Source organism: Exophiala oligosperma, assembly GCF_000835515.1.
Source record: "Exophiala oligosperma strain CBS 72588 unplaced genomic scaffold supercont1.13, whole genome shotgun sequence".
Taxonomy (NCBI): Eukaryota; Fungi; Ascomycota; class Eurotiomycetes; order Chaetothyriales; family Herpotrichiellaceae; genus Exophiala; species Exophiala oligosperma.
The window spans coordinates 208,654-236,651 of NW_015622830.1; the positions used below are offsets into that span (position 1 = coordinate 208,654).

At 51.2% G+C, this 27,998-nt stretch overlaps 8 protein-coding genes across 9 annotated transcripts; 2 read left to right on the forward strand and 6 right to left on the reverse strand.

Annotated features, from left to right (window-relative positions):
• Positions 1-1,110: 1,110 nt before the first annotated feature.
• On the reverse strand, positions 1,111-3,190 carry PV06_10432 (uncharacterized protein). Its single transcript, XM_016411984.1, has 2 exons — positions 2,897-3,190; positions 1,111-2,757 (listed from the first exon to the last, which is right to left on the reverse strand). The coding sequence occupies exons 1-2, from the start codon at positions 2,990-2,992 to the stop codon at positions 1,201-1,203; spliced, it is 1,653 nt and encodes a 550-aa protein (XP_016257604.1). The 5' UTR covers positions 2,993-3,190; the 3' UTR covers positions 1,111-1,200.
• Positions 3,191-3,496: 306 nt separating this feature from the next.
• Positions 3,497-4,636, reverse strand: PV06_10433 (uncharacterized protein). Its single transcript, XM_016411985.1, has 2 exons — positions 4,340-4,636; positions 3,497-4,267 (listed from the first exon to the last, which is right to left on the reverse strand). The coding sequence occupies exons 1-2, from the start codon at positions 4,514-4,516 to the stop codon at positions 3,659-3,661; spliced, it is 786 nt and encodes a 261-aa protein (XP_016257605.1). The 5' UTR covers positions 4,517-4,636; the 3' UTR covers positions 3,497-3,658.
• A 1,249-nt stretch (positions 4,637-5,885) lies between these two features.
• PV06_10434 (uncharacterized protein) lies at positions 5,886-7,641 on the reverse strand. Its single transcript, XM_016411986.1, has one exon. The coding sequence runs from the start codon at positions 6,986-6,988 to the stop codon at positions 6,563-6,565; it is 426 nt and encodes a 141-aa protein (XP_016257606.1). The 5' UTR covers positions 6,989-7,641; the 3' UTR covers positions 5,886-6,562.
• A 1,701-nt stretch (positions 7,642-9,342) lies between these two features.
• PV06_10435 lies at positions 9,343-12,377 on the reverse strand. 2 transcript variants are annotated; one of them, XM_016411987.1, is made up of 4 exons: positions 10,880-12,377; positions 10,506-10,821; positions 10,363-10,453; positions 9,343-10,315 (listed from the first exon to the last, which is right to left on the reverse strand). In XM_016411987.1, the coding sequence occupies exons 1-4, from the start codon at positions 11,847-11,849 to the stop codon at positions 9,959-9,961; spliced, it is 1,734 nt and encodes a 577-aa protein (XP_016257607.1). In that variant the 5' UTR covers positions 11,850-12,377; the 3' UTR covers positions 9,343-9,958. The 2 variants fall into 2 exon arrangements, with proteins under 2 accessions (XP_016257607.1, XP_016257608.1); XM_016411988.1 differs by having other exon boundaries at positions 10,363-10,821.
• A 1,883-nt stretch (positions 12,378-14,260) lies between these two features.
• Positions 14,261-16,744, forward strand: PV06_10436 (uncharacterized protein; the record flags this gene model as incomplete). The annotated part of the gene is made up of 1 exon (XM_016411989.1): positions 14,261-16,744. The coding sequence occupies one exon, from the start codon at positions 14,261-14,263 to the stop codon at positions 16,742-16,744; it is 2,484 nt and encodes an 827-aa protein (XP_016257609.1).
• Positions 16,745-17,677: 933 nt separating this feature from the next.
• On the forward strand, positions 17,678-19,462 carry PV06_10437 (uncharacterized protein; the record flags this gene model as incomplete). Its single annotated transcript, XM_016411990.1, has 3 exons — positions 17,678-17,761; positions 17,848-19,212; positions 19,325-19,462. 3 exons carry the CDS (start codon positions 17,678-17,680, stop codon positions 19,460-19,462), a joined length of 1,587 nt encoding a protein of 528 aa, XP_016257610.1.
• Positions 19,463-20,064: 602 nt separating this feature from the next.
• PV06_10438 (uncharacterized protein) lies at positions 20,065-23,432 on the reverse strand. Its single transcript, XM_016411991.1, has 2 exons — positions 20,580-23,432; positions 20,065-20,530 (listed from the first exon to the last, which is right to left on the reverse strand). Exon 1 carries the CDS (start codon positions 23,263-23,265, stop codon positions 20,599-20,601), a length of 2,667 nt encoding a protein of 888 aa, XP_016257611.1. The 5' UTR covers positions 23,266-23,432; the 3' UTR covers positions 20,065-20,530; positions 20,580-20,598.
• A 280-nt stretch (positions 23,433-23,712) lies between these two features.
• PV06_10439 (uncharacterized protein) lies at positions 23,713-27,462 on the reverse strand. Its single transcript, XM_016411992.1, has 3 exons — positions 26,370-27,462; positions 24,476-26,321; positions 23,713-24,424 (listed from the first exon to the last, which is right to left on the reverse strand). Exons 1-3 carry the CDS (start codon positions 26,814-26,816, stop codon positions 24,270-24,272), a joined length of 2,448 nt encoding a protein of 815 aa, XP_016257612.1. The 5' UTR covers positions 26,817-27,462; the 3' UTR covers positions 23,713-24,269.
• Positions 27,463-27,998: the final 536 nt, after the last annotated feature.

Sequence of the window (27,998 nt, forward strand, 5' to 3'; positions counted from 1 at the left end):
ATCTGAGCAACCACAACCCCCAGCACCAGCACGGTGGGTCGTTTGACTCTTCTCTCACCGACTACCTCTCCCTGGACCGTCAGAGGGCCGTCCGACGACTGTCCCTCGCGACCTCGGACTTATCGAACGACACCTACAGACCTCGCAATACACCCGCGAGACGGCGCAAGTCCGCCTCGTCGAGGATCACCCCGCGCTCCGAAAAGCACGCCCGCGAACTCGAGCTCAACCGCAAGGCCGCCACCAAGTGTCGAAACCGCCAAAAGGCCTTTATCGAAAACCTCCAGGCCCGTTGCAAGCGCGAGGAGGAAAAGCTGCAGGTCCAGACGTCTCTCCTCCACGCCCTGCACGATGAAGTTGTGGTTTTGAGGAACGAAATCATGCGGCAAAGTTTTTGCGACTGTCAATACCTCAAAGGGGCTGCCGGTTTACTATTGACGTAGATTTGGTGTTGTTGTTGAGCAAAGCACGACACCTACCTTGACGAATTTCCGACCTTGAACGAAACTTCTATTCCCCATTGTTTTTTTTCCCTTGTGGGTTTGTTTGGTTTCTTTTGGAGGGGGAAACTCATCAATATGAGATGGCCAAGTGGAATCTATCAGGAATTTTCGACCGTTGTTTGATTGGCTTGGGTTGGAATCCCCGCGGCAGATTTTGTACCTGCTTTCTTTCTCCTATCCTTCTTGGATACACACAAAAACATGTACATATATACCAACGAATATATATGATGTATCAACAACGATAACTCGTTGAAAACAACTTTTTTTTGGTTCACGGACAAAACACGCACTCGACAAGGACCGAGCTCTCCGGTCCCGTGTAACTTTCTCTCTCTCTCTCTCTCTCTCTCTCTCTCTCTCTCTCTCTCTCTCTCTCTCTCTCTCTCTCTGTCTGTCTGTGGGGTTCAAAAACCGAGGTTGACCACCTACGCTGCTTGTGCAATATCGGACCTCCCCAAAATTAAGGCGAATCAACGCCCAGGGCTCTTTATGTGTATCACTCTCGTGTGAGTCAAAGACGGGGGTATGATACAAAAATTTCAATTCCTCAACAGTACAGAGTACATGAAAGTGTACCAATTGATACTCCGTACTAATCAGTACCCAACCATCCAAAAGTCCTTGGCTCGAATAATATTGCAAGGGCAGAGTACTCGAGGTACTCCGCTTACGACCACTCACAGAGACCAAAAAATCAAATCTTGGCAGTGCCGGTCGTCTCTTTCTTCGCCTCGTCTCTCAGGATCCTCTTCAGGATCTTACCCGAGGCGTTTTTGGGTATCGCATCCACGAACTTCACACCGCCTTCGAGGCGCTTGTACTTGGACAGCGCTTTGCCGGCGTACTCGACGACATCCCTCTCGGTCAGATCTGGCTCCTTCACGCCCGGTCTGCGCACGACGTAGGCGCGCGGCACTTCGCCGTCGATCTCGCTCCGCGCGGAGACTCCGATGACGGCGGCGTCGACGATGTCCGGGTGCGTCAGCAACACGCCCTCTATCTCGGGAGGGGCGACCTGAAACCCCCGCACCTTGATCATCTCCTTTTTGCGGTCGACAATGTACCACAGTTTCGTGCGGCCGTCGCAGTACATGACGTCCCCCGTGTGGAAGAAGCCGTCGGCGTCGAAAGTCTCGGCGTTGGCCGCCGGGTTGTTGAAGTACTCCTTGATCACCGTGGGCCCCTTGATGCACAGTTCCCCCGTGACGTCGTAACCGGAAATGTCTTTGCCCTCGTCGTCGACCAGTTTCACGTCGATGCCGGGCCTCACCCGACCCACCGACCCCGTCACGTCGTCCTCCGGGTAGTCGAACCAGGTGAGGATGCAAGTGCTCTCGGTCATGCCCATGACCTGGGTGAAGGGCGCGTCGGGCCTCATGTATTTCCGGATCCCCGCTTGGGTTTCCTTGCTCAGCGGCGCCGCGCCGGCCAACGCCTGTCGGACCGACTTCAGAGAGTACCTTTCGATGAGGGGGGACATGCAGATGGCCACGGCCATGGCCGAGACGATGTACAGTTCGGTCACTTGGTATTTTTCCAGGTTCGCCAGGAACGGCTCCAGTTCGAAACGGCGCATGACGTACGACCTCTCGCCGTTCTTGAGCGCCGTCGTGTGCACGCGCGGGCCGACGGCGGCGTGGAACATGGGCGCGGCGAAGAGGTTGACAACCTCATAGGGTCGTTTGGGACTGGCGATCCCATAGACCAATTCGTGCTGGGCTATCAGGTTGAGGTGAGAGGTCATGGTCGCCTTGGGGAGGCCCGTCGTTCCGGAACTCGTCAGACGAGCCGCCGTGGTGTCTGCGCACGTCTCCGGGTGGTCGAATCGTACCCAATCCGACTCTCCGTGCCGCAGGAGGTCGTTCCAACCCAGAAGCCCGTCCGGACAGGTCTGACCGGGTTGGGTGTCGAAGATGCGGATACGGGAGACCGGGATTCCGGTCCCCTTCGCGGCTTGCAGCAACGAAGGGAGCAACTCCGGTTCGCAAATGAGGAATTTGGACTGGGTGATCTTGACGTGGTGTTGAAGTTCGAGTGGGGTGTATCCCGGATTCGTCCCCGCGAAGATGGCCCCGGACCCGATGATGGCCAACACGAGGAGGGTGTAGTAGATGTCGTTGAACGAGTGCACAATGACACAATCCCCCCGCCGCACGCCCATGTGACGAAGTCCCGCTATCAATTTGCGGATGGTCGTACGGGCGTGGAGGTGTGAGATGAATCGCTCTGTTTTGGAGGCATCGACGAGGATCTGCGAGAGGTGCGGACACAATGTCAACGTTCACGATACGTACTCCGTACTTACAATGAAGAGATTGTCCTTTTGTTGTTGAAAAGTTGAGAAAATCGAGGGTTTAATATGGGCTAGGTAGGTAAAAGGAAGAGCTTACCGGTTTGTTCACATCGTAGTCAGGGGCGTCAAAGATCCAAGATAGGATGTCCTTCGTGGGCAATTCAGGTGCCGGTGTAGCTTTGAAGAAAACCATGGTACCAGAGATACTGCGGTCGGTGGTCGAATGATACTGTGGGGACGTCCGTACTCCGTACAGACAGACAGTGACAATGTAAGGAAAAAAGGACGAGCAGAGGTTAAGGAGTAAAAGGTTCAAAATGTGTATGAAATATCTCTTGAGCTTTGATGACAGATCTAGTTACAGAGTATTAGTTTCTGGTAAACGAGGTAAGCATCATCTTTGAAACAGGGCCAAGGTACAACGTCCGTAAGATCTTAGCATCAGGTACGGAGTACGGCGTAGGAGGTTTGCACTATCTGGGGTTAATTCTTAGTCCTCCGTAGATTCGCCCTCGGTAATAAACTCGGTTACCCCCGAACTCGCCCAAGCCGCTCACGTGGACGCTCATCCGGCCTCACTTATTGACGGAGAAGGTATGGGTAAAGGTGGTAAGTACTGAAGATTGACATGTAAATTCAGGCATGTCATGATAGCATACAAACACCTACCTGCGAATCAAGAGTCTTTTCGAATACGCAAAAGCTATACAATTCTGTCAAAGCTGAAAAAATGGGTTTGGCTGACGCAAGCTCATCAGACAGTGACATTTGGTGCTGACGTGAGTGAAAGCTGAACAAGAAGATTTGACCAACGAACGAATCGATCAAAAGAAAACTAGGGACAAAATCATCATCATCATCATAATGTCTTGACCAACCAGATGGCCCCTTCGGTTCTACCTTGCTCTCCTGAAGCGCCATGGTCGAGAACGGCAGGAAATCGTGTAAAGCCTAGACGGGTATAAAACTTTCCAGCGTCGTCGTTCGCCGCAGCCATACCCAAATGAACTCCCTTTGCGCCTTGCTTCTTAGCCACCTCGCAAAACCTTTCGATCAGTCGTTGACCAAACCCTCTTCTCTGGTACTCCGGCAGTATGTCAATGTGTAAATGTGCAGGCCACGACTTCATCAACTCCGGCCAGTCCTCGTGCAACATACCTTCCGGGTGGAACATGATGTTTCTCAGGGCGTTCGGTAGGTTCTCATTCCATCTGACCGACTCATCTGGTCGAGGCTTTTCGATGCCTTCCAGCTGAACGTAGGGGATGAAGACGGCCCGGTATTTATGCACGAAAGACGGCGTGTCACAGATCCCCAAGAGATAGCCCACCGCCCTTCCATCGCCGTCGTCCAAGACGTAACAGGTGTCGGGTTGCAACAAAAAGTACGGCCGACACCAGAGGTATGAGCCGTAATGAAGGACCGGGTCACCGGCCGCTCGCAAGTCGGGTGCCGCAGTCTCCCTGAACTATGAGCAGAAACAATTTGTCAGACGTTAGCCTGCTCAGTGTTTTCTGTGAATGTGTCGAGAGCGGCTCACAATATGTATCATGGCGTCCTGATCCGACTCGACGTATGGGCGAATAAAGGCCATGTTTGGTTGGGGGGGGAGGTTTGTCACGACGACGAGCAGGGAGGGGCCGAGGGAATATGTTTCAACTCGAGACTCGCGGGCAAAAACAGCTTTACGGGGTATCAAACAGGAGTGTAGAGGCATTCAAATTGACATGACCCTTGATAAAAACGCCATGAATCCAGAAACGAGGTGAGGTGTGTTGTTTGCACGATCGTACCGTTGTGATGAAATTGATCATGGTCACGAGGAGGAGAGATGTGAAGCCGAAGATACGGCGAGAAGCGGTTCTCTACTCCGTCTCCCTTCACCATCCTCGCCGGTGTTTAACCGGGGGACTACATACGGAGCAAGTTATTGAGGGGTAAGCCTACATAAGTACCTGGTATACACAGCAAGTGACCTATTCACCTTCCCTTCCTCAAGGGTCAAGTGAGTCAGCCTCAAGCCCGAAACTCTAGGGGGACTTTGACCGCAGCAAGTGAGGGTCGGCATGAACAAAAGCCTGCAGTACAATTCCAGGTCAACCTGGATAAGAACTCTCTCTCTCTCTCTCCCTACCTCTGTCTTCCTCAAAGTGTTCGAAGAGAAGCAGACAGGGAATTCTGGATGATCCAACGTCGCATGTAAATGGATGATTGACACTGACACTGACACTGACACTTTTAGAATAGGGCGTACATTGATATGTTCACATGTCACTACTAGTATACCGAGGACAATTACTTGTATGAAACTCCTCTGACTCATCCAAAGGAAAATCAATAATCCGTCCCCCCCGAAAACCAAAAATGAGAAAACAAAAGTGGGTCTTTAGATGTTCCGACCGACTTTCGGGTCTTTTTTTTTTTTGAGAACCATCCAAAAAAGGGACGAAAACAACAAACCCAAAAAAATTTCCATTCCGTATCCGGTAACGAGTTATCGTAAAATACTCTTGTACATACGTACCTAGCGCACGGGTCGTTCCTGTTCGGTATCATAGGTGCCTACAAGTAGGTACCTAGGTAGTGCTTGTAACACACGGACGTCCCGGTGGCGGCGGCGGCGGCGGCAAAACGAAAACGGCCTCGTGAGTCACCACGTGGTGTGGGTTTGATGCGACGATGGAATGATCAAGAAGGATCAAAACAACCGTCGATTTTTTTTTATTAGTCACCCCAAAGCCCACTTGGGGTCGTTCGTCCGTTGTAAGTGACGGCTTCGATCCCTTGTCAGGCTGAAAAAAAATGTTGTAACAATCTTGTTAAAAAATGGATCCGAATCCAGATTTCAGGGCCGTTTTCAGTTCACGTCTTTCTGGACCGGGCCGCGCGATTAATTTTTGGGAAATCTTCCCATTGTAGGATACCTGTCCCGTACCTAGGTACATTAAAAGTATTTGTTTGATCAATTGAGGACCGGGAGGTTAATCCCGAAACCAGTCTGTCGGTCCCGGGATTTTCCCTAATGGTATGTTGTTCTGTTCACAAAAGAAAGCACATGGCGAAGATTGCGAGTACATATACAGTCGTGTTGCGATGGAACGGGATCGAGATGGGCGGTGAGGCACGCAACGAAACAAATCGAACAAGTTGCAAAGACCATAGGATGTTCTTCATGTTCAATATAGAGTTTTTTTTTTCAATTTCCTCTTCTACATGTTTGTCTGACTGGAATGTTTGATCCAGGTCTCGTAGCAACAATAAAGCGCTACAACGTGTTCCTCCGCTTGAGTACTTCAGGACAGACATGACCACCGACCAACACGGCGTGAAGGAAACAGGTGTAGAGCCCAAAGCTCATCCAATAGCCTGTCCCCGACGTCGTGTCTTGGAAGGTGTCCGTCGGACGAAGCAACCCGCGTTCGTAGACCCAATCTTCATCTCCATCTCGTCCTCATCGGGATCTTCTTCAAAATATTATCCTTTGCCGTCGCGCACCGTTGTTGAGTAGCCTTGGAAGAAATAGGCTGTAAAGTTGCCGTAGTTTTGTTCCCTCCCGTAGTGAAGGAGAGAACAGCATCGGCTCGAAGGGGGAAAAAACCATCATCGAACTCGGACCAGTAACGCTGGTGGTCGAGTAGGGGGTATATCATTATGAAAACGTTTCGAGGCAATAAAGTCGTAAAAAAAATGTTCGTCGACGTCATGGTCTTGGGGACGATAAAAGTCGTAGAGTGGTGAGGTCATGATGCAGTAAAGAAGTCCTTCACCTCCTCGGCCTCCTCGACTCTGTCCTCATCAACGCCAATCCGCCCAGATCCTCCTCTACGTCTTCATCTTCTAATGGGAAACCATAGTCGTCGAATCGAGGTTGTTCGTCTGAAGGTTGTTGTTTCCGTCTTCGCTCCTCTCTCGGCGACTTCCTCTCCTCCTCCAAAAGGTACTTCTCCTCCGTCGGTGACGTTTGCCGTTCTCGTTCCGTTCGGGCAATGTCTTGTAGTAGTAACTCGAGGATGTGGTCGTGGCTGAGTTTGAGCCTCAGGTCTTCCCGGACCACTTTCTCAGATGACTTTCTCCGCGCAGTGTCGGCGAGTTGGTATGTGACTTCGCGTGATAACCTCCTCTGAGGCGAAGGAGGCGCCAGTTCACGTGAGGGCGGTCTGCTCAACTCTTGCATGATGGAGAGCGGCATGGTTGCTGACTGTTTCTTGATTTGGAAATTTTGTGTGCGTGGGTTTTGGGGGAAACGAGCAGGTATATAGATATGTTGATAGTGTAACAGTCCCGACCGGAAAAAGGATTTTCTGGTGGAGACCGTTGTTTGGGTGGAAAGGGGAAAGGAAAAAAAAACTCGATCAAAAGTGACGGGAGGATGGAGTATTGTAATAATGTAGTAGCGTTTTAGTAAGGACGTGGACAACAAAGTGGTAGCCTCGCCCTTCTTCTTTTTGGCATGTGAGAGAAAAGGATCAGGCTGGACTGGACAAAATTCGGCTGAACCTTTCTTGGCCGGAGCCGGATGGCAAAATGTTTTTTGTACGAGGGTCTGCTTAGTCGTACTTGTGAAACGTGTTTGCTATTGCTATTGCTTTTGCATTTGCTAGTGCTAATGGTGGAATGTAGAGGGTTGTTCTTTTGTACTCGTCTTGTAGGGAGAAAAAAGAGGGGAAGAATGAGAAGAACTAGAGATGATGAGCTCGTATATATGACTTTGACCAGAATTGAGATTAGTAGATGCTTCAGTTAAGGATTAGTGGATGCCTGAGTCACAATGGCAACGGTGTAAAAGGGTCTTGGATCGGTAAGCTGTGCCGTAAGTACGAGAAGGGCGGTTGAGTAAACGCCGTATTGAACTCGTACGATGGCACGGAAGGCGGGAGAATTGGGAAGCCAAATACGAGGTTCCAAGAGTCATTCGGATCTTAGGGCGCAGCAAAAGACAAAGGCGCGTTTGGGATCCGCAAAGAAGAACGTCAAAATGCCAATTCGGAAACAAAATTACACGATTGCCATCAAATCAACATGGACTTTGGACTCATGCTGCAGGCACCATCGGAATTGATTGGCTCGAGCGTTGGATGGCGCGATGTGATGAATAAGGAATTGTTCGTCCGATCGGAAGAAAAATGCCGTGACGAAAGCTTCAGCGTCAAGCCTACAGTACATCCTGTGACAACCACAGCATCCGTATTCCCGTGTCATTGTCACAATTGCGTGTTTCTCGTAGGTAGAGAGTGAGACAGAGACGAGAAGGCCACAAGGGAGACGAACGGTCTTTCTCACCGAGCGAGAAAACATCAATATTGCTCACTTGCTGCATGTTTATTACGGGAGTTCGGAGTCTTTGGCTGTGCCCATGATGATCTGCTCGCTTCCTCGGCTCAAACTCCAGCCCAATATTGACCGCCTGGACGGACATTATTGCGACAAAACCCCCCACGTCAGGCAGCAAGGGGCCCTTATCTCCCGCTTATCACGGGTGCGAAGCCTTTTAACTGCGCGTATACGGATACTGGGGGGGCACTAACCCCTAACGCCTATTGCCTAGGCGCCCGCCTCACTGTACGCCTTTCCACTACCATATCTGCGCCTTTTGTTGTCCTAATACTACTTCTGGTAGGTTTCTTGCAGCAGACGTGCAGCGTGTTTGACAGTAATGCAACCTGCAATCCTTCCTCTACCCTGTCACCCTCAGAGTATGGAGCACGTTGATTCCCAACACAAGCCAACAAATTGCACATGCCCCTCGCACAACTGTGTTGACTACTCCGTACTTCCATGTTTCGTCCATTATGGCTCGATGCGGAATCATGCATCTCTCCGTCCGCTCAGAACGAAATCAAAGTTTGGGCAGTCAGGGGTCATCGAGTCAGATGATGATGCCTGACAAACCTACGGAAGTTTGGCTTTCTGAAATGGTGCAGGGGTTGCCGTGTACGAGTACGATCAGGATTCAAATGCTTCATGTCCGTCCTCCCGGGCTCCGGCTGTCCTGTTCTCCGTGCCATCTCCTGAACGATAAGCCCTGCCAATACGAGTTACAGTCAGCCATCCCAGGCAAGTCACAAAGACAATCATCTTAACGTTGTGCTTCTTCGACGATTGGTCATGTACGAGGCTTGTTGGTCATTTTCCTCGGTCTAGAGTTGTTCAACCAACTGACCCCAGATCCCCCCATCTCCGCGTTGGTTAGCTTCATCTACTCATAAGCACAACAGTAGGGAGGAATAACCGGACCGCAAATCCTGCTCCGCGGACATTGCGGAAGCGCGGATTTTTTGTTTCTCTTCCCATGGGACCATCTCCCCTTCCTAGATTGCGTGGATCATAGTGTCTGACCTCATAAGACCAGTGACAACGGTAAGCGTACGCTGGCACTCCTTGTTCGGGTCCAGTGTTGAATTACAATGGCCGGATACTGGGGAGTGCGAACATCAAAGCCTCGACGACCGCGGTTAAATGTTTGAAGTACGATTCAATCACCGCGGGGATATTCGAACGATCTACAAGCCATGACTTACAGACCTTGATTTTCGAGGTCGCTGCTTCTCGATGACATAGCAATCAACATTCGTAATAGCGGACGTCTACTGTAGTTCCCGCGGACAGAATACCTCCCACACCTGTAAAGAGACCTCGCAAACCAGTGCGATGAATTTCCCCAGATTCAAAACATGCATCGAGGACGAACATTATTGGAAGGAAACCTGCTACACGTTCCCAGGTCCCGGCGAGAACTCCGACCAAGGTCGACGAAGTCAAGTAGAGCACCCGGAACCCCTCCTATCCACTGTCAATCCACCTACCAAATGAGGGAGTTGCGCTCATGGCTGGTCATTGCTAAGTCGCGCAACGACCGAGGTACGATATGATTAAGATCATGGCATCTGTTCCTCCTTACATTGCATTCATCGAGCAAGGCTGAGCGATTTTCATAAATCGCGTCGCGCTAGGATCCAAGTGGAGATAAGTCTCCACCCCCGAGGCTTCAGGTACTGTATGTGTACGGTTTCTGACCTGCCGCCGATGCCGGAAGAATGTAGTCCATCTCATTCACCTCATTGTTGTCATTCCCTAAGGAAGCCTGCTTGGTGATCGCATGTCGAACCCGGGTTATCCCGCGCAGCATCCCTCTTTCCAGACACGAGTGAACCGAATTTCATCACGATTTGGCCTGTTCCCTCTCCAGGCTCGTCGAACTGCCCATACGGAGGCCTTCATCGGACACGTCCATCTTCTTATCCTTTGGCACTTCCTTACCACCAGGTACATTCTCGACAGATCGTCCCTGATTGAAAAGCACAACGCTCGCCCGTCGCTCCTTTGCAGCCTTTTCTTTTGCCAAGAATACTTCCTGCTCCTTCCTGCTCTTCTTGAGATCCACAAAGAAGAACAGGAGTAAGAAACTCAGCAAGCTCAGTCCGAACAGGAAATAGAATGGTAGACTGTTGTTTCCCGTGGGACTGGCATCGATGATGGCGCTACTGACAATCGGGCCGATGAATGCGGATGTCTTGCCCTGTCAACCCGTTAGAGCTATTCTCCTTTTGGACCTGAAAAACATACCATGATAGAGTACAAGCTGAAGAACAAGAATTCTTTGCCTCGTGGAGTCACTTCACTGATCATCGTCTGACTGTAGGCATACCATTGGCACCTTAAAGGAATTAGCAATCTTAACACAACCCATCGACATGTCCATAACATACACCACCAGACCATATACTGCCGAGTACAGCCAGAACTCCCACTCGTGATGATAACCTATTTTGTGGGTCCAGATACCAATCATTCCCCAAAGATCCAGCAATAGAATGCCGATCATGACAAAATCGAACATGGTTTTCGTGCTGAGACCGTATCGTTTCTGAATTCTCCAGTAGCCCCAGATCCCGACGAGCTGGGTTGCGATGCCGACCATCAGAATGTAGGTTAGAGTCAAGGTGTTGTAGCTAACCACGGAATTTTGGAGCGTGGCGATAACCGTCACTGTTGTGTTGAGGCTGTCGCCGAGCAAGAAATAGCCTGACAGATAGGGTTAGAACGCACCCTTTCGTACTTCCGAGAGAAAGGAAATGCTCACCAATGAGATATATCAGACTCTGCTTCAACTCCCAGATCTGAACCATTGCTCGCCAAATGTTCCAAAATCCCACACTTATCACGTTCATACCTGGTGGAAGCTGCTGCCCGGGGCGCTTTTTCTCGAGGATGAACCAGGGAATAGCAAGGCAGATCCAGACGCCGGTGGCATATGCGATCAAGACGGAAAGACCCCACAAATTCTTCTCGACACTAGCATTCACGTCCAAGGCGAAGAGAATGCCCACAAGGATGGCCAAAATGACAAGTTCGCCGGCACTCTGCATGATGAAGGCGACGTTATAAACTTTGTTGCGTTCCATCATATCTGCAAAGTCGTAGTCATCTCGAGTGATTTCGCCGTTTTCAAACTGCTCGGCCTTCTTTCGCATCACGGGCTGGTTCCGAGCGAGACCGGGAAAAGCAGCGGTCCAGAAGGTTATACACATTTGATATGCAATCAGTCCGACCATGTAGAGTCCAGTTGCAATTGGCCACTTTTCTTCAGTATGCACTCCGAGCCAGCCAAAGCCCAGCGAGAAGGCGACGATTGACCAGAAAATCAAAATCCATGGTCGCCATCGTCCATAATCCGCCATACTTCCCAGAAGCAGAAACAAGACGACTTGGATCGCAAAAGAAATGCCGTTTGCAAGTAATACAATCGAATTGATCGTTCGATAGGCGCCCAGAAATTGTAATCTGCCTGAATCGCCTGCAGCTTCGTAAAGAAGGTCCTGGAATAAGGTTGGTGCAAAATTGAAGAGGGTCAACCCATTGTTTCCAATGTAGTAACAGTAATAGACCCATCGCTCCCATTTCGATGTTTCGTATCTGGGGTCGAATTGATCGGGCGCGATAGGACGCTCTTCCTCGGACTCTCCAGGCCCAGCCAGTTCAGGATCACGGATCGCGTCTTCTGCGAGAGGGCCCGTGGCCGCTACAGCCATGCCTGCATTTGCAACGGACATTGTGCAGGTGAAGTTCCTCGGCAAAGTAGCGCAAGGAGACTTTTCAGGATAGAGAGCCACGCCCGAAGCAAGCTAGAAATCCAAGAAAAGTCCTGATTATAGCGAAAAGGCAAGAGGCAAAAGACAAGGACCAAATTTGCGACCCCAACGGAGTAGTCCCAATTTGCAACTGTTTAGGGCAATAGTATCCCCATGACGAGTTGTTGAGATATGGCAATGGACAACGGGGGTTGATTGCTGTAGGGTATATCAGTGGCTCGATCGCAAGGGCCTTCCAACGTCAGTTAGAATGCCAGAGCAACATGATTGTGTGGTGTTACAGCGAGCTTGAAATTTGCCTGGGAAAACAGCCAATCTGGACCATGGATTTGTCCGCATCGGAGATTTCGATTGGCTGCAAAGGAATCAAGAGATAAGCTTAGTCAAAGACTTATCTTGTGTAGCTTGATGCTGTCTCTAAAACATAATGCTTTGTGTATGTATACAAGGAATAGCTGCCGTAGAGCAGATAATGAACTAAGATCGATGAACAAGCAGTCGTAGTTATAATTTGGCCAGTCCGAGCAGTTGCAGTAGCTTGGAGCAGGAGCAATAGTTCGAAGGAAACTGCTGTCTCACGTGATTCACTTTCGGATTTTCAATACTCCGTAACATCCAGAGATCGCAAGAGGTATGACATCATTCACGTGATCTGACGCAAAATGGCGTCCTGTACGGAGTACGAATACGGGCAACGAGTACCTCGTAGGTGCCAGCACGTCGATACTCCGTTCAGATCTTCGGCGCCCCAGAACTTTGACTCTGCGCGACACACTTTAAGAGAACTGGTGGTGGAAACGCCCCGGCCAGAAGCCACCTGTCGACGTCATAGGGTGCAGTTCAGCTCGATGCCCTTCTGGAAAAAACAACCTTGACTTCGTAAATACGCTGCAGGGCCTTGTAAACAACAAGTTCGCAGGGTCCAGCGAGTGCCTGTAAATAGCCAATAATGTGCCTGACGATCAAGACAATTGCGTAGGCAGAAAACATGGCAAGGTGATCGCTACGAATCATCTACGAGCCAACTGCGAATCATCGCCGATTTCTCGGTGGCGGACGCTGGCCTGGTGGTCCTTGGCGCAGGGCTACCGTACTAGGAGCCGAGGGTCAAGGAAGCGAGTCCACTTGTACAAGTATGGGTTGATACTCCGTAATTGTCATGTTAGTCCATGTCCTTGTGTATAGGAGTTGAGGGTGGTTGTGGTGTTCGAGGTTCTGGACCTGGGGATAATCATGTATCTCTACCGATAAAACAGATCGATAACGTCGCTCGTTGACGGGGAGGCGGAAAATGCATGTACATCGGTGCTAAAATCGGCCTCTTCTAAGGCCTAAAGACCCTTCGAATGGTTCTGGCCGATGGTGGTAGACAGCATCGATGCACTGAAACGGCAGTGATGACAACCCGGGCCAATGATGGGACACAGAGGATCATCGTCGATGTGTGTCAAATTCAGGGTCTCGATTCTGGCCCAAGGTCCAGATGATAGTCGATGGCGCAGGGATACGAGATGGAGCTCCGACGTCACGTGGGAGGCTCGCTGCTTCATTTTCTCAGATCTGTTGTGTGGTGCTCGATCGGGACGCTCTTTTCCAAATCGATGATTCCCAAGGCCTCTCGAGATCGAACCACACACAGCACACCCTCACTATTCCAGTGCTTTCGCAATGCCCACCCGTACCAAAATGGCTTCCCCTGCTGCCCTCACGTCGATCTGTTGTCTGCAAAGTCTCACCACCGCATCCTTCTTGTCGCTATTTCTACAACGATTCCCTCTCAACACCCCCTCTACAACGTATCACCGCCTAGATACGCAAAGATCCCATTTCGGATCTTTTTGCACTCAGACACCAGATCCCACGAAATCCACCCTGACTGCAATCCCGCAGTTCCGTAACACCTTCCTACCCTCGCTCGACCTACGCCTCCACGACAACAGCGATTACCTTGCCGAAGCCTGCGCTTAAACCACGATACCGCACTCCTAAGCGATGACGCAGTATGCCCTTTGCTGCAAAACCATCAGTCCCGTCACCTAAACGCCCCTTCTCCTCCATCAGCGGCACCCATCCTCGTCGCACTCATGCATCCGAATCCATCTCCCTCCCCCAGAGCAAAAAGGTGAAGCTGGCGCACGATTCAGATGGCTCCGGTAGTGCGGAATCGGCGCCCAAGACCGAGTCTTCAAAACTTCCTGTCGTTGGCAGCCGGGACTCAAGTAGTGACCAGAGCGCAGCACACTGGTTTGATAGGGTCAATGAGAATGTAGTATCCCAACAGAACAAGAACGTCAAGCATGAAGGTAAGTCAAGGTCACCAGCATACTCTCAACCTTCTTTGTTGACTCGGGCCAGATGAGTCCCCCTTTTACATGGCTCAGCAGGAGAGCTATCACGCCCCTGCACCCCTGCAGTCACAAGCCGATGAGATCTTTGGGCAGCAAGGACAAGAAGAAAGCGAAAGAGATGAGCTTCGTGGAGTCATCGACGACTTGACTGTGGAGAACAAGAGACTAAAGACCATTCTCAAAACCTGGCACACCCGGCCGAATCCGTCGTCGTCTTTGGGTCCTGACCGGATCATTGAAGTTCGTATGCATGGCTTACCTGCGGAGAGGAAAAGGGAGCTCGAGCAACTTCTCAAAACATTTGCACATGGTCTCAACAATGCGGAATCGCCGTCTCAACCTGGCTCGTCGTTACCGATGGAAAAGTCACTGCCAAGTACGGAAAGGAGTCTGCTAACTGGCCAAAGACCAGACCAGAACAACACCGACTCTGGTTATGCATCCATCTCGGGCTCGGGCCTTAACTCCTCCTCCGGTGCAGCAAGGCTCAGCGAACCTGTTTCCAAGAGCAAGAAGGATAAAGACATCAAGAATTACCTGCATGATATTCCCGACTCTCTCTTCCCTCAAGACACCATGTCCGTGAGCGACAGCGCCAAAATGATTCTTGTCGTCCAGCGACTGGAACAACTGTTCACTGGCAACCTCGCGAAGCCCGGGGAACACAGTCTACCTCTCCAACAACAGAGAATTTCTCGTGCTGCGGCCAAGGCCGATCGTGCAGAGAACCGTAGGCAGAATCGCGAGACTAGAGTGGAAGGGTTACGTGAAGCGCGTGTACTGCCGCCGGAGTCAAGAATCAATTTTGATTCGGTGGAACAAGAACAGCTACAAACTCAATCCAGGGGCCAGACTGGGAGATCAGCAGTTTCGACCTCAGAGAGTCCTGCGTCATCTGAACGTCCCGCTTCTCCGGATCAGCGTCCTACGCGACCCTTAGATCTCGACATACACCGTGCTCAGGTGGCTGAAGAAAACATCAGATATCTTCGACATTTGGGTATTGCATCGCCTCAATTTGGTGAGAGCCCGTCGCAGCAGCAACCATGGCTCTATTTGAACCTGCTATCCAGTATGGCTCAGCTTCATACTCTCAACGTCACGCCAGCCTTTGTTCGAAAGGCCATCAGGCAGCGGAGCACCATGTTTGAGCTTTCCAAAGATGGGCATAGAATCCGTTGGAAGGGGGATGCAATGGCTCCATACTTGCCTGATATCCAGGTAAGCCCGGATTCGGCAGAGCTCCGTGGCTCTGAAGACACGACCGATGAGGGTGGCCGTCAAAGTGGGAGAGGAAGCAACACAAGTACTATGAACGAACTTTCCATGTCTTTATCAGATGACAAGAAACTACGTAAGCCAGGCGCAGCTGGGTTGCAACTAATCAACTCCGTCAGTTCCTCTTCCAATCTTGCTATAAATCAACCCTCATGCAAGTCAATGTCGACCGCCTTTGATTACAAGCCAATTGTTTTCAAAGGCAAGAAAAACCCCCTGAAAGCTGGCAACTCCTACCTCGACTCGTCGAGCTCCAATGGGGACTTTTCACCGGACTATAGCGACCTCGCGCACGCACTCAGTCGGTCAAGCCTCAAGTCCAAGGATGATTCTCGGGAGGGCCTTATGACTTTCTTCAGCAACCCGTATTATTGCACAGATCTAAGCGGAGATCGCTCGCCTATCAATCTCCGATCGCTTGACCCCGAAGATAGCCGTGAGGTCCTGGGAATGGACAAACTGCCCCAATCAGAAGATTCGATTATTCGAGATGTCAACGCTTGTTATTACACTGCCCGAGTTGATCCAGCCTTAAGAGCTTGGCCAACGGAATGCTCGGATGTGAAGATGGCAATGAAGCCCATCAAGACTAGTGGAGAGGACGAGACACAACCTCTCGAGTTCGAGGCATCTGGCATCGGTGGCGTCAGGCCAGAAGACAACTTTGCCATTGACGTTAAGATTGCGAGAACCAAACTTAAGGATAGCGAACGCAGAGAAGAAGGAAAAGGAAAAAGCGGTCTTCGTGGCCTTGACAAATATTCTTACCAACTGGAAAAATGTATGCAGTTGTCTCTTCAGCCTTCTCGCCTGCCACCGCCAAGTTATGTTTTCAACAACACCAGTTCCTCGTCGAGTGCCGAAAAGGGTCATTTCTACGAAGATTCAGACAGCGATACATCAGAGGACGATGACTCTCCCGCACCTGGAGGGCTGATGTGGCGATGGTCTTCGGATTCAAATGAACGTTTGATGGGCGATGATGGATCTGATGTCAGTTCCTCTCCAGGGATTTTGGAAGCATCACGGTCTCGATTGATCCACCCCGGTGTCGTTGCTCCCGGAGATCATGATTACATGATAAATCCGGGTAGGACCATGAGTGGCAGCTTAGCAGCCACGGTTGGTGCCAGTTGGTCAGCCAAGTCCAACGTCGAGTTGGAGCCTGAGCCGGCCGTTGCAGAGGACGAGCTATCGAGTGAAATGAGTGTTGATGAGGATAGTCTTTGAGATGTTTTTTGGTTTCATGGATTTTGAAGCATGGCGCTGGAGGTGTATTTGTCTTATTTTTGGTTTGAACATTGTCCAACTTTGATTCACCTAGATACCCAAATTGTCATGATAGACGTTGGCTTATGAGAGGCAAAAGGATGTACATGTCATTAAATGTATTACGAATGCGAATAAGGATGATGATGAAATAATCGGTCGAGAAGGGAGTATGACAATGTTTGATATTCAATTCTTTTAAGTCCATCAGTAAAACTATCTGGACGTCATGAAGGTGTTGATATGGTATAGTCTTGATTAGCAGAGCCTACGTAGTACAGGGATGAGTTCGACGATACGAGGAAGGCCGTGTTCGGCCGGTATTGTCGGGATGGTCCGTTTGAACGTACGAGTTTTGTTACTCAGAAAAGTAGTCCAGCGAGAAGGGCGCCGTTTGTACCGGGGCCTTTTGCTGCCTTGGGAGAGGGGGGGGATGATCCGAGGGCGGTTGTTGTGTTGGAAAGGTTCAGGATCCGAAATGTTCGATTCCGCTTGCCTCCACATCGGAAACGTCCTCGAATGTTGTTTGCTCACAACCACCAAACTGGTGTCCCATGCCCGGAACCGAGCGCAGCAATTCCGGGGTAATAATAATAAATTGAGCAGTAGGGTAAAGACTTTGCCCGCTCCAGCCTGGCCGAAGCCGAAGCTCAACAGCCCATCTCCAACCCTCCGTATCCGTCTACGGGGAGAGTACTAATATCACCAGGGAAGCCGGCTTGAGCACCTCCTCCTCGACCTCCTCCTCCACCACAATCTTATCCGACGTACTCTTTTTTCTTCCCTCCTCGCTTGAGTTTGTTTCTTCTTTCTGTGCCCTTTTGGTATACCTCTGTCTGTCTGCCCCTACGTGGTTCGTCGCCGTCGCACGCACACTCGGCCCATCAAACCAAAATGTCGTCCTTTCTAGACACTCCTCTCCGCACGGGCACCAAATATTTCCGAACTGCTCGTTACTTTACTCGCGATCAACGCAAGGTAGGTTGGATTCTCTGCTCTCTGGAGTAACTTTCATTTCATTGTCGGCAAACATTCCCTCTGACACGACGTTACTTCTCTTCTAGGCCAACGTCCTCCTCACGCGGTCCTTCTCCTCGACCCTGCGCCGAAATGAAATCAACAAGATTGTCCCGTCGGCCGAAGAAGCCATCAAGGACATGAAGTCCAACAGCACCTTGTTGTGCGGTGGTTTCGGTCTGTGCGGTGTCCCCGACACGCTCATCGACGCCGTCGCCCAGAAACCCTCCATCACCGGATTGACGGCCGTCTCCAACAACGCAGGTATCCCGGGGGCCGGCCTGGGGCAACTCCTGTCGTCCAAGCAGATCCGCAAGATGATCGCGAGTTACGTCGGGGAGAACAAGGTCCTCGAGCAGCAGTACCTGACGGGCGAGATCGAACTCGAACTCACCCCACAGGGGACGCTCGCGGAGAGGTGCTCCGCCGGGGGCAAGGGCGTGCCCGCCTTCTACACGCCCGCGGCGTTCGGCACGGTCGTCCAGACCGGCGAGATCCCCCTGCGGCACAACGCCGACGGGAGCATCGCGTCGTTCGGCAAGCCCCGGGACGTCAAGGTGTTCAACGGCAAGAGCTACGTCATGGAGGAGGCCATCCAGGGGGACTACGCCTTCGTCAAGGCCTACAAGGCCGACAAGCTGGGCAACGCCCAGTTCCGCCTGGCGGCCAACAACTTCAACGGCGCCATGGGCCGCAACGCCCGGGTCACCATCGTCGAGGCCGAGCACATCGTCGAGGTCGGGGAGATCGACCCGGTGTCGGTGCACCTGCCCGGCATCTACGTGACCAAGGTCATCCAGAGCACGGCCGAGAAGAAGATTGAAAAGTTCACCTTCCGCAAGGAGGGGGGCGCCGACGTCGCGGACGGCCTCGGCAAGGGCGACGCCGCCAGCAAGCGCGAGCGGATCGTCAAGCGCGCCGCGCTCGAGTTCAAGAACGGCATGTACGCCAACCTGGGCATCGGCATGCCCATGCTCGCGCCCAGCTTCGTCGACCCTTCGGTCGAGGTCCAGCTCCAGTCCGAGAACGGCATCCTGGGCCTGGGCCCCTACCCCAGGAAGGGCGAGGAGGACGCGGACCTGATCAACGCCGGCAAGGAGACCGTCACCCTGAACCCCGGGGCCAGCTGCTTCGGCTCGGAGGAGAGCTTCGGCATGATCCGCTCGGGCCGCATCGACATGAGCATGCTGGGGGCCATGCAGGTCTCGGCCCGCGGCGACCTGGCCAACTGGATGCTGCCCGGCAAGGTCAAGGGTTTCGGCGGCGCCATGGACCTGGTCTCCAACCCCGAAAAGACAAAGGTCGTGGCCCTGATGGAACACACCGACAAGAAGGGGAACCCCAAGATCCTGAAACAGTGCGAGTTCCCCCTGACCGGCCGCGCGTGCGTCAGCAGGATCATCACCGAGTTGGTAAGTTTTTTTTTCGGCCCCCCCCCTCTCACACCCTCACCACCACCATCAGATCTATACGTGACCAGAAAACTAACCCGAGTCTCTCTTTTTTCTTCTTCTCCATGTATAGGCCGTCTTCGATGTCGATTTCACCGACGGTTTGACCTTGATCGAGGTGGCGGACGGTGTGACGGTCGAAGAAGTAAAGAGCAAAACCGAGGCACCATTCAAGGTCTCTGACAACCTAAAGACCATGGGTTCGGCATAAGTTTTGTATTTCGTCTCGACAGTTTTGGACCAACCACCACCGCCAACCTCACCATCATCACCGACATGAACCACCACCACCACCACACCATTTCTCACCTTACAAGGAGGAACCACCTCTGACCAACAGAAGCCTCCGTGGAAGCATCAACACCGCGACCACCACCACTACCTTACTTTGACGTTGGAGCCTCAAATCCACCTTGCGGAACAAAAAAGGGACAGTTTCGATTATCACACATTTACACCCACCCATCTCTTCATCCGTCCATCCATCTATGTAGGACCCAGAGAATCGACGATTTTTTTTTGCCAAAACAAATAAAAAAACATAGTCATGCAGAGTGTCAATCTTGAGAAATCAAGTTTTGACCACGAGGATCAGGGGGAAAAGAGGACGGGTCAATTGGGCCGATTTGCCTTCACTTCCCACAGTTTCACTCGACCCCTTCCTAAAGGAATGGAGAGGAAACCACAAAAGCAAATCTCACGACCGCTGCTTTTTTTTTTAGCTTGTGTTGGGTTTCTTGGTTTATGAGATTGTCAGGATCAGACAGACAAGACAGTTTTGAGGAAGAGAAATGCCAATCAGACAAAAAAACATTGAAAAAGAAAAAAGAGACACTTGACCATTTTCGTTCTTCTCATCATCGTCGATTTTTTCATAAGCTACCTATTTGATCTCGTACGTTGACTGGAGATGAACTATTTTACCCAGTCCGCAGTAACAGTCCCTTGCTTGACTCGTATTTGATCGACCCTTACAAAACAAAATAAACTAGTAGACACCCTGTTACGCCGTTGCCCGAAATTACGCCTTGCTATACCGACAACATCAGTAAGGATATTGATAGCAAGGCCTCATTTCCTTCGTAAAGCAACCAGTCACTACAAACATGGTGCTGACGCGGTAGTAAGTGTGTTGACCTCAAGAGAGAGTCGACTTTAAGTCTGTTGCCTTTGGGTTCGAGGTCGAGGTAAGAATCGTAATGGCATAAAACATTCGGACATTGTTTTCACATTCGTCGCTGATGAAAGCGTACGGACAAAGGAGTGGCTGTGAATGAGACTGGACGTGGTCAGCCGGAACAACAATGAAACCATCTAATAGACCATACCTTGATGTCGTCTTATCACTCAGTTGTACATATCGTCTCGGTCATCTTGATACGATCCATTGGTAGCAGCATCACTGGCGTAGCCCAATTTCTCTGTAGCTTCACGGTCTTCTTCAAGCATGTCAATGGCTTCTTCCAGGTTACCAGCAGTAGCACTAGCAACAGCATTCAATCTGGTCATTTCATTGGCGTTGGCACCAAAACCCATATCGATCAAGGTATTGACGCAATCGTTGATAGCTTTGATGCCGGTAGGAAGGGCCGGTGCCGGTGTCGAAATTCTGCGTCCAGCAGGCTTAGTTGTAGCACCTTGGACAGGGGGTACAAACGAGTATGGTGGGTTTGAAGTTGGGCGTCCCGCAAAGACTGGCTTTGCCGGGGTATTGGGGCTAGGACGCTCTTCAACGGTGGTAGCAGTCGATGTCTGAGCCGACGAAGCAGCGGACGTGGCAGGCTGGCCAAAAGGCGAGAAGTACCTCACACCCCAACCAGGTCCAGGTATGTGGTGGCCTTCAATTCGATGATCCCTAGCATTGCTCCTGGATTCGGCATAGTCCCGTGCACGATTCATGAAGACTGAGGGGGTGACATAGCGCGGGACATAACGATCGGTGTAGTTGACGGTTTGACTGCGTTGAGGCAACAGATTCGGCAAACTTGGCTTGTGACTGAGGGTGTCCTCAGAGTTTCTATAGGAGTTCTGCAGGTCTGGCTGCGATTTCTGGGAACGAGGTTGCATTGGGGGATGAGCAGCAAGGGGATCAAAGGGTCCGTTGAGTCTTGCAGCAGGATTGATACCAGCAGATACTGTGTGGTATCGTCTCAGGTTCTTCTTCAGTGCTTCGCTCCCGAAACTCATGGGCGGTCTCGATGTCGAATCTGGGTAAGGCCGAAACAGAGGGCGAGAGGAATCTGTCAGATTGGCAGGGGGCTTCGAGAAAATGTTAGTTTCAGGAAGACGTACAGAGCCACCGTTGAGCAGGGGCTTATTTGCGGGTAAGGCCGACATGTCTTCAGCAGTCTTTGTTTCTGGCCAAGCACCAGGAAGGCCCGCTGAGGGCATGGTTGGTCGTGAAGACGAGGGCCCAGGTTTGACAGTGCTCGGTTCAGGTTCAACAGCACAGTCATCCTCCTCAACTGATGGTTTTCTGTATGAACTAGTCTTTCTGGATTTGAGCTCATCTTCCCAAGGAGTGATGTCTCGAGGTCTGGCGCTACTCAAGGCGACTGGGGTTTTGTTGGACGCGAGGGTGTGAGCCTGTTGTTCAAACTGTCTCAAGCTGGGATATCGCACAGCAGCAGGGCCTGTCACAGGGTTCGAATGTGAGGGGCTTGTAGCCTGGGCTGTCTTCTGCAACTCGTTCACGCTCATGGCTTTTCGCAAACTGAGCAGAGGTGGGTAACGAGCAGAGAAATCGGGGTCTGTGGACTCCATATCCAAGATGGAATGTCTGGCAGTCGCCTTGTGTGGCTGCTGTGCAGGGTGGACTTGAGTATTTTGTGGGTGAGGAGCGCATCCAAGTCTATCCCCATATCTCATAAACATATTTTTCAAGTGTAGGCGGTTCAACTCGGGAAATGACACTTTAGAGAGTTCTTTCTTTAACTCTGAAAGTGACGTTTCAGAGAATTCAGGAAGTGGGATATCCTTCGGCACTGCTGGCCGCGTCAGTGGTGCATCGAAGCTGACTCTCTTGCCAAACACATCCGACTTCCCGTTTGCTTTCGTTTGCTCAGGCTGAGCACCCTCGTCGTCATCTGCTTGAGGAGGGGTTTTGTCAGCATCGCGTTGGAGAGAAGTAGGCTGTCGTTCAGCCTTGTTCTTCTCGATCTCTTCGCCAATGGTCGCAGCGACACCGAGTCCAAACTCTCCGACCTGGGTTAGGATATCTTTGAAGCCAGACAATACATCTTCCACGGCAGAAGAGTCCGACTTGGCAGTCTTGTCAGCGACCTTGCGTAGACCACCTGCCGTGGTCTCAAGAAAGTCTGCCAAAGGACCAAGTCTTGACTCTATGGCGCTGAAGATGCCAATGAAGGCCTTGTCGAGGTTCGTCGGGATGTCATTGTTGATTGGAGTCGGGGGGATTTTCTTTGGAGAGGCCGAAGCAAGGTTAGGAGTGATTGTAATTTCGTTGGCGGCTGGCTCTGCAACGACAGCATCACCTTCAAGGTTGTATGCTGAACGGTCAGATTCGTCGATCTTCTCAGTTTGCTGAACCTTCTCTTGCGTCGCAGCCAGAGGAGGGCTGTTAGCCGACTCCCCTCGACTAGGGCTGACATCCCTCAAGATGTGAGGCGTAGTCTTCTCTCTGATGGCCTTGCTAGTATATGCTTCATGCTCTTTCCATACCGCTAGACTGGCGCCAGTCTTCTTGATATCAAAGATGTGCATCATCTTGTTGTCGGTGGACTCGTCCGGGGTGCGTAATGCGGGGATGACGGGCAGGGTGGAATGCCTCGCAGGCTCCTCGAGGCGCTGCTGTAGTTCGAGGGAGGAGCCGACGGTGATGATCTCGCCATCGTCATAGTCGACGTAGGAAAGGACGGCTTCGGGGTAGTTTTGGACAGTGCTGGTGTAGTCTTTCTTGAGGATCTGAACGACGCCTGGAGGAGCCTCAGGGCCATTCAGATCGCGGATACCGAATGCCGCTAGAGGCCGATCAGAATCCTGGGATGAAGGCATGATTGACAGCCCGTGTGTCCTCAAAAGAATGATGGACGAGATGGATTCAAGTTCATGGAGAGGACAAGACTGAGCGTTGGAAGTAGACGAAGAGGACAAGAGAGTGAGAAGGGAAAGTGAGAGAAACTGGCGAGGCTGCAGTGAAGGTCGAGGGCTCGACAGTGAAGGGTCCGGCAGGCAGCAAGTTTCCTGGTGCCACCAGAAGATGCGGGGTTCTAGGCGCATCAAGGATCGCCTCGTCACTTGTTAACCACTCCGAGTACAGAAATCTTAGGTACATACGAATGCTGTGCCCATTTACCTGGATACGTCTGAACACATTGGCACAGACACTATTGCATCACTCACGCCTCACTAATAGGTAAACAAGGCTCAACCACTGGCCTCCAGGCATTCAAACTACCGCAGAACCATACAAATTTCCAACTTTCGATACAAGTTACAGTACGAGTAGATTCCTATCAAGTCCTCCCTAACTTACATCATCTTCACCGCCCTCATCGCGAATACATGAAAAGAGCGCTCCTAGATATATATATTATTATACAGTGGTATCCTTCCTTTCCTCGCCCTTGCTATCAGGGGGACCAAATGCCAACTCATCTTCAAATCAATTCAATTGTTGGTTCCAAAAGACCTACATCCGGGCTTCAAAGGTCATTCCGATATACTCCCATACACAGCATGTGTTCATCCTCTTCTTCTACCAAATAACACATCCCCACCAATGTTAGTACAAATTCTCGTATCCATCGCCAGCTCGCCGAGATATTACAATATGCCAAAAGGGTGCAAGAAAGATCGGCTTGTCAAACTATTAAAACAATGGTGTCGAAAGGTGAACATCTTCTTTCATGTGGATGCCACCAGACGTCTAGGCAACAGTCGTCTAGGCCAAAATGATTCTGCTCGTGTCCGCGTCGTGGTCGTCGTTGAAAGCTCCATAGTACCGGTTATCCCTGTTGCATGACTTGATGTGGGAAAATGTCGTCAAAATAGCCGCCCTACTTCTTTCTCGCAAATCGCTTATTGAGAAGAGTAAGCACTTTAGACACGTCAAACTGGACATATTCGAGGTCGAGATCGTCTTGTCCGTCTTTTTGCATCTCAAGAAGATCATCCAACTTGAGATCAAGCTCGAGAAGACCACGTGCTCGCCCTGCTCTTCGGTCAGTACGTCTCCTTGGTGTGTAATGGAAGCCAACCTCACCTTTGTAGTGTAGACTAATGACGAAAGTGCCTGCCAAAGGACTCCGGAACATGAAATAGATATTACCTCTCCGGTTCTCGGGTACATTGCTTCTAGTGATGACACCGTCTTTCTCCAGCTGGGCATGGGTGAATTTGTATGGTCCCAATTCTTTGACCTTTTCAGTCTTGCCCCGTCGAGTACCTTCAGATTGGCTTCGAACGTTATGCAAGTAGTTTTTGTACGTGTCGAGTTGAGAGAGTAGGTATGCATTGTGGTCACGGATCGTCTTGTAGACATCGTCCAACTTGACCGTTTCCTCCAGGCACTTCTCCTTCAGTGAGCCAAGATGGGCTAGCTCTTGTTCCACTTCGTCACGCAGAACAGCATAGTCATCAGCACGATCAATCACGCCGAGCTCGGACAGCTGTGTCAGGAGCTCCATACACCGGATGCCTTTCCGAACCATGACGGCGTCGTTCTTCAGCGTCCCCGCAGCCTCGGCAACACGATCGAGTCGTAATGGACGTCGCATCACAGCAGTGGCCTGCGGGATGCTTCTTATGATTTGGACAAATGTGCTCTTTGCTTCCATGAAAAAGATTTCTTCCTGTGTGATATCCAATGAATGCGTGAAATCCTCAAACGAAGTCTCCCATCGGCTGTATAGGGGTAGAGTGATGGCCCGATTCTCTTTTCGAGGAACCTGTGGGGGAGCCTGGCCCAGTTCTTGAAGCAAGACTCCGAGATGAGAGGATGGATCCTTGGCAAGCTCTGTGCTGTGCTTTTCAAGCAAAGCATGTGTAGCATAAACCTCGTTCAAACTGATGTTCAGTTCGAGGTCACGTTTCGACAGGGCGACGTAATTGTCCATCTCCAGACTTTCATAAAAGTCTTGCACCTCACAAAGGTCCAGCATGAACTTGTTGCAGCGATCTTTGTTGCGCTGGATGAAAGGTTGTAGCTTTGCCATGTATGGCTCTTTCGCATAAGATGGCTTGTTCGCCAGATTCTGAAGCATTTTGGCAATGTAGGTCAGTGTTCGTTTTGGTTTGTCATCGGGCACCCTCTCGATCAGCATGTATGACTTTGGTGTAACAATGGCCGGGTTGATGAACCGAAGGAAGAAAAATCCTCCAATCAGTGTACAGATCGCTTGGTCTTGCGCATCGGGATACTTGCGTCGAGATAGATTGCGAATCTGCTTGCAGATCCATCGAATGCCATAAGGAGTGTCTTCTAGACACTCGATGATGGCGGACAGGAATCCCTCCGCGATCTTGGTCAGCATCTCTAGTCGTGGCTCAATAATCTCTTGTACTCGGGCGTTCTCTGCTGCGAATTCGGCGGTCACGGATCTGGGCAGGTCTTCCGGAAGGCTACCAGTGTCTTCTTCAATCTGCTTGACCATGGCTTCATACACCTTCAGAGGGTTGATTTCAAGATCGATGTCGCTCAATTGGGTCAGGGAGTTGATCTTATCGGCAAGAACTTCTTTCAGAAAGCTCTGTCCAGGACCACGGCGGGTGTAGGTGGTCATCATCCTGGAAACTGGGGTGTTCTGACGGAGCAGGGATGAATATTCCGGTGTCGTCTCGAATTGATGCGTGAGCACTGACTGAAACATGGTCAAGAGCAAATGTTCTTCTCGACTCTCATACTGGTTCCCGAAGATGGTAAACATGACTGTCTGCAACAGGGAGTCGATCTCAGCCATTGTGACAAGGCGACACAGATGGGCTATGTGCTTGGGTTCAGATTGTAGCATGAAGAAGAGATTGCCGTAGCGCTGCGTCTTTTCGTCATTTGGGAACGAGCCTTCCTGCAGCTCGGCCGCCTCGTCAAGATGGCTGGCAACTTCATTTTGCTAGGAAAGTCAGCGAAGGGTTCGTGGTGTGAATAAAGCAAAACATACCTCTTCTAGAGCCATACGATTCTGGATCAACAGCGCGATCCGTGAATCGAGATAGCGGACATCCTTCTCTAGCACAAAGTTCTTCTTGGACTGATTCGAGATTTTCCCCTTGAGATCTCGGAGAGTACGTTGTGCCCTTGCCAGGTCATCACTGATCTCCAGATCCTTGTCCTTTGCGCTCATGCTAGCATACAACGCCGTCATGCTAACGCGCTTGCTTTGGCGCAGAGACCGAGCGCCTTCATGGCTGGAGAAGGTATTCTGGCGACTGACAGGCTCGAAGGAGGAGTTCGTCGAGGTCGATGCTCGCGAAGCGGGCTGTAGCATTGTTGCGACCGACATGTCGCCTGTTTTGCTCCGATGTGAACCAGAATTGCGATGCGACTTTGAGCGATCCTTCGCTGACGATACACGCCTGGGAACCTCTGAGCGGCGTGAGGAGCTCATCTACTCATATGCACCGGGAGGCACTGTTGCAACGACAGCAGAACGTAAGCCTCGGGGGTTTGTGACGTTGGTCGCGTTTCAGAATGGGCTGCAGCGAGGCACAATGTTCCACCCTGCGAATTTCACGAAGCAGGCTGAATCGAAAGTTTCCGTGTGAAAGAGATACTGTGCAGGATTATCAGCGTCGATCCTACCGGAGATGTCGAGTTATAATGCGACCGGCGCGGTTGCGGTGTGATTATTGTTTTTTTCTCGTTCTCCTAATTCCAGCCGAACCCAACACAACACAGGTTCCACCAGAGAACCAGTTATTACAGATATTTCTGATTGCAATCGCGACAAGCCACGGGGTCTTGTTTTCTTCGAGGAACTGGTGGGGTTGTGCCAGACGTAGAAGGGGAGCCGTAGACAAAGGTATTGGTGGTAGAGCGCAGGGTGAGTGACTGGGGGGGGATTGTGTTTGCCTCGGGAGTCGACGAGTCGAATCAATCCGGGAGCGACAATTACAGAGTAAAAACGAACAGCACACGGAAAGAGTTGGTTGGAGGAAGAGGTAGAAGATAAGAGAGTCGCTGAGGGCGAACGGCAGAGCGAGGAAGGGTTGTTGAGGAGGGTGGTGTAGAACCAGAAGTCAGGAACCAGGCACGGTATTGAACGAATGGGAAAAGAGAGGCCCGCGATAGGGAGCGATGGAGGGGGCACTGAGCGTTTGGGTTGAGGGCCAGCGTAGCCTGGGATATGCAGGGCAAGGGCCGGGGTGCTCAAACCCATCCAGGCCACGACGGTGGCTTAATTGGCCGTCATCTCTGTCGCGTGGAGAAAAGAGAGACGTAGAGGGTGTCTGGGTGGAACCAGAGTCGACGGGACAATCGAAGAGTGGATAGGGGATTTGTGAGAGGGAGAACGAAGAGAGGACGAGGATTGGGATGGGATGGGATGGGTCCTAGGAGTAGGAGATGGAGGAGAGGATTTGACACCTCGCCAACTGCCCAACTCATGTGGAGGTGCCTCGTTGGGCTGCCACGGGTCAGGGGTAAGTTGATACAATACAATAATAATAAATAGGTACAGTGCCTACTATGAGTTCTCTGTACATATGTATGCCTAGGTTGGTATGTCAAAAGACCAGGCACTCTTTCCTTTGAGACAAATATGTAAAGTACAGTAGGTAAGTAGCATCAA

Excerpts from the sequence above, each read along its gene's own strand:
- PV06_10432 (XM_016411984.1), bottom strand. The coding sequence starts at position 2,992 with ATGGTTTTCTTCAAAGCTACACCGGCACCTGAATTGCCCACGAAGGAC. Across the intron at positions 2,758-2,896 it reads ACTACGATGTGAACAAACCG|ATCCTCGTCGATGCCTCCAA; the intron begins GTAAGCTCTTCC and ends CACCTCTCGCAG.
- PV06_10434 (XM_016411986.1), bottom strand. The coding sequence starts at position 6,988 with ATGCCGCTCTCCATCATGCAAGAGTTGAGCAGACCGCCCTCACGTGAA.
- PV06_10438 (XM_016411991.1), bottom strand. The coding sequence starts at position 23,265 with ATGCCTTCATCCCAGGATTCTGATCGGCCTCTAGCGGCATTCGGTATC.
- PV06_10435 (XM_016411987.1), bottom strand. The coding sequence starts at position 11,849 with ATGTCCGTTGCAAATGCAGGCATGGCTGTAGCGGCCACGGGCCCTCTC. Across the intron at positions 10,454-10,505 it reads GCAGTATATGGTCTGGTGGT|GTGCCAATGGTATGCCTACA; the intron begins GTATGTTATGGA and ends AATTCCTTTAAG. Across the intron at positions 10,316-10,362 it reads TCAGCTTGTACTCTATCATG|GGCAAGACATCCGCATTCAT; the intron begins GTATGTTTTTCA and ends ACGGGTTGACAG.
- PV06_10439 (XM_016411992.1), bottom strand. The coding sequence starts at position 26,816 with ATGAGCTCCTCACGCCGCTCAGAGGTTCCCAGGCGTGTATCGTCAGCG. Across the intron at positions 26,322-26,369 it reads ATCGTATGGCTCTAGAAGAG|CAAAATGAAGTTGCCAGCCA; the intron begins GTATGTTTTGCT and ends TGACTTTCCTAG. Across the intron at positions 24,425-24,475 it reads CATTAGTCTACACTACAAAG|GGCGAGCACGTGGTCTTCTC; the intron begins GTGAGGTTGGCT and ends ACCGAAGAGCAG.
- PV06_10433 (XM_016411985.1), bottom strand. The coding sequence starts at position 4,516 with ATGCCTCTACACTCCTGTTTGATACCCCGTAAAGCTGTTTTTGCCCGC. Across the intron at positions 4,268-4,339 it reads AGGACGCCATGATACATATT|TTCAGGGAGACTGCGGCACC; the intron begins GTGAGCCGCTCT and ends TTCTGCTCATAG.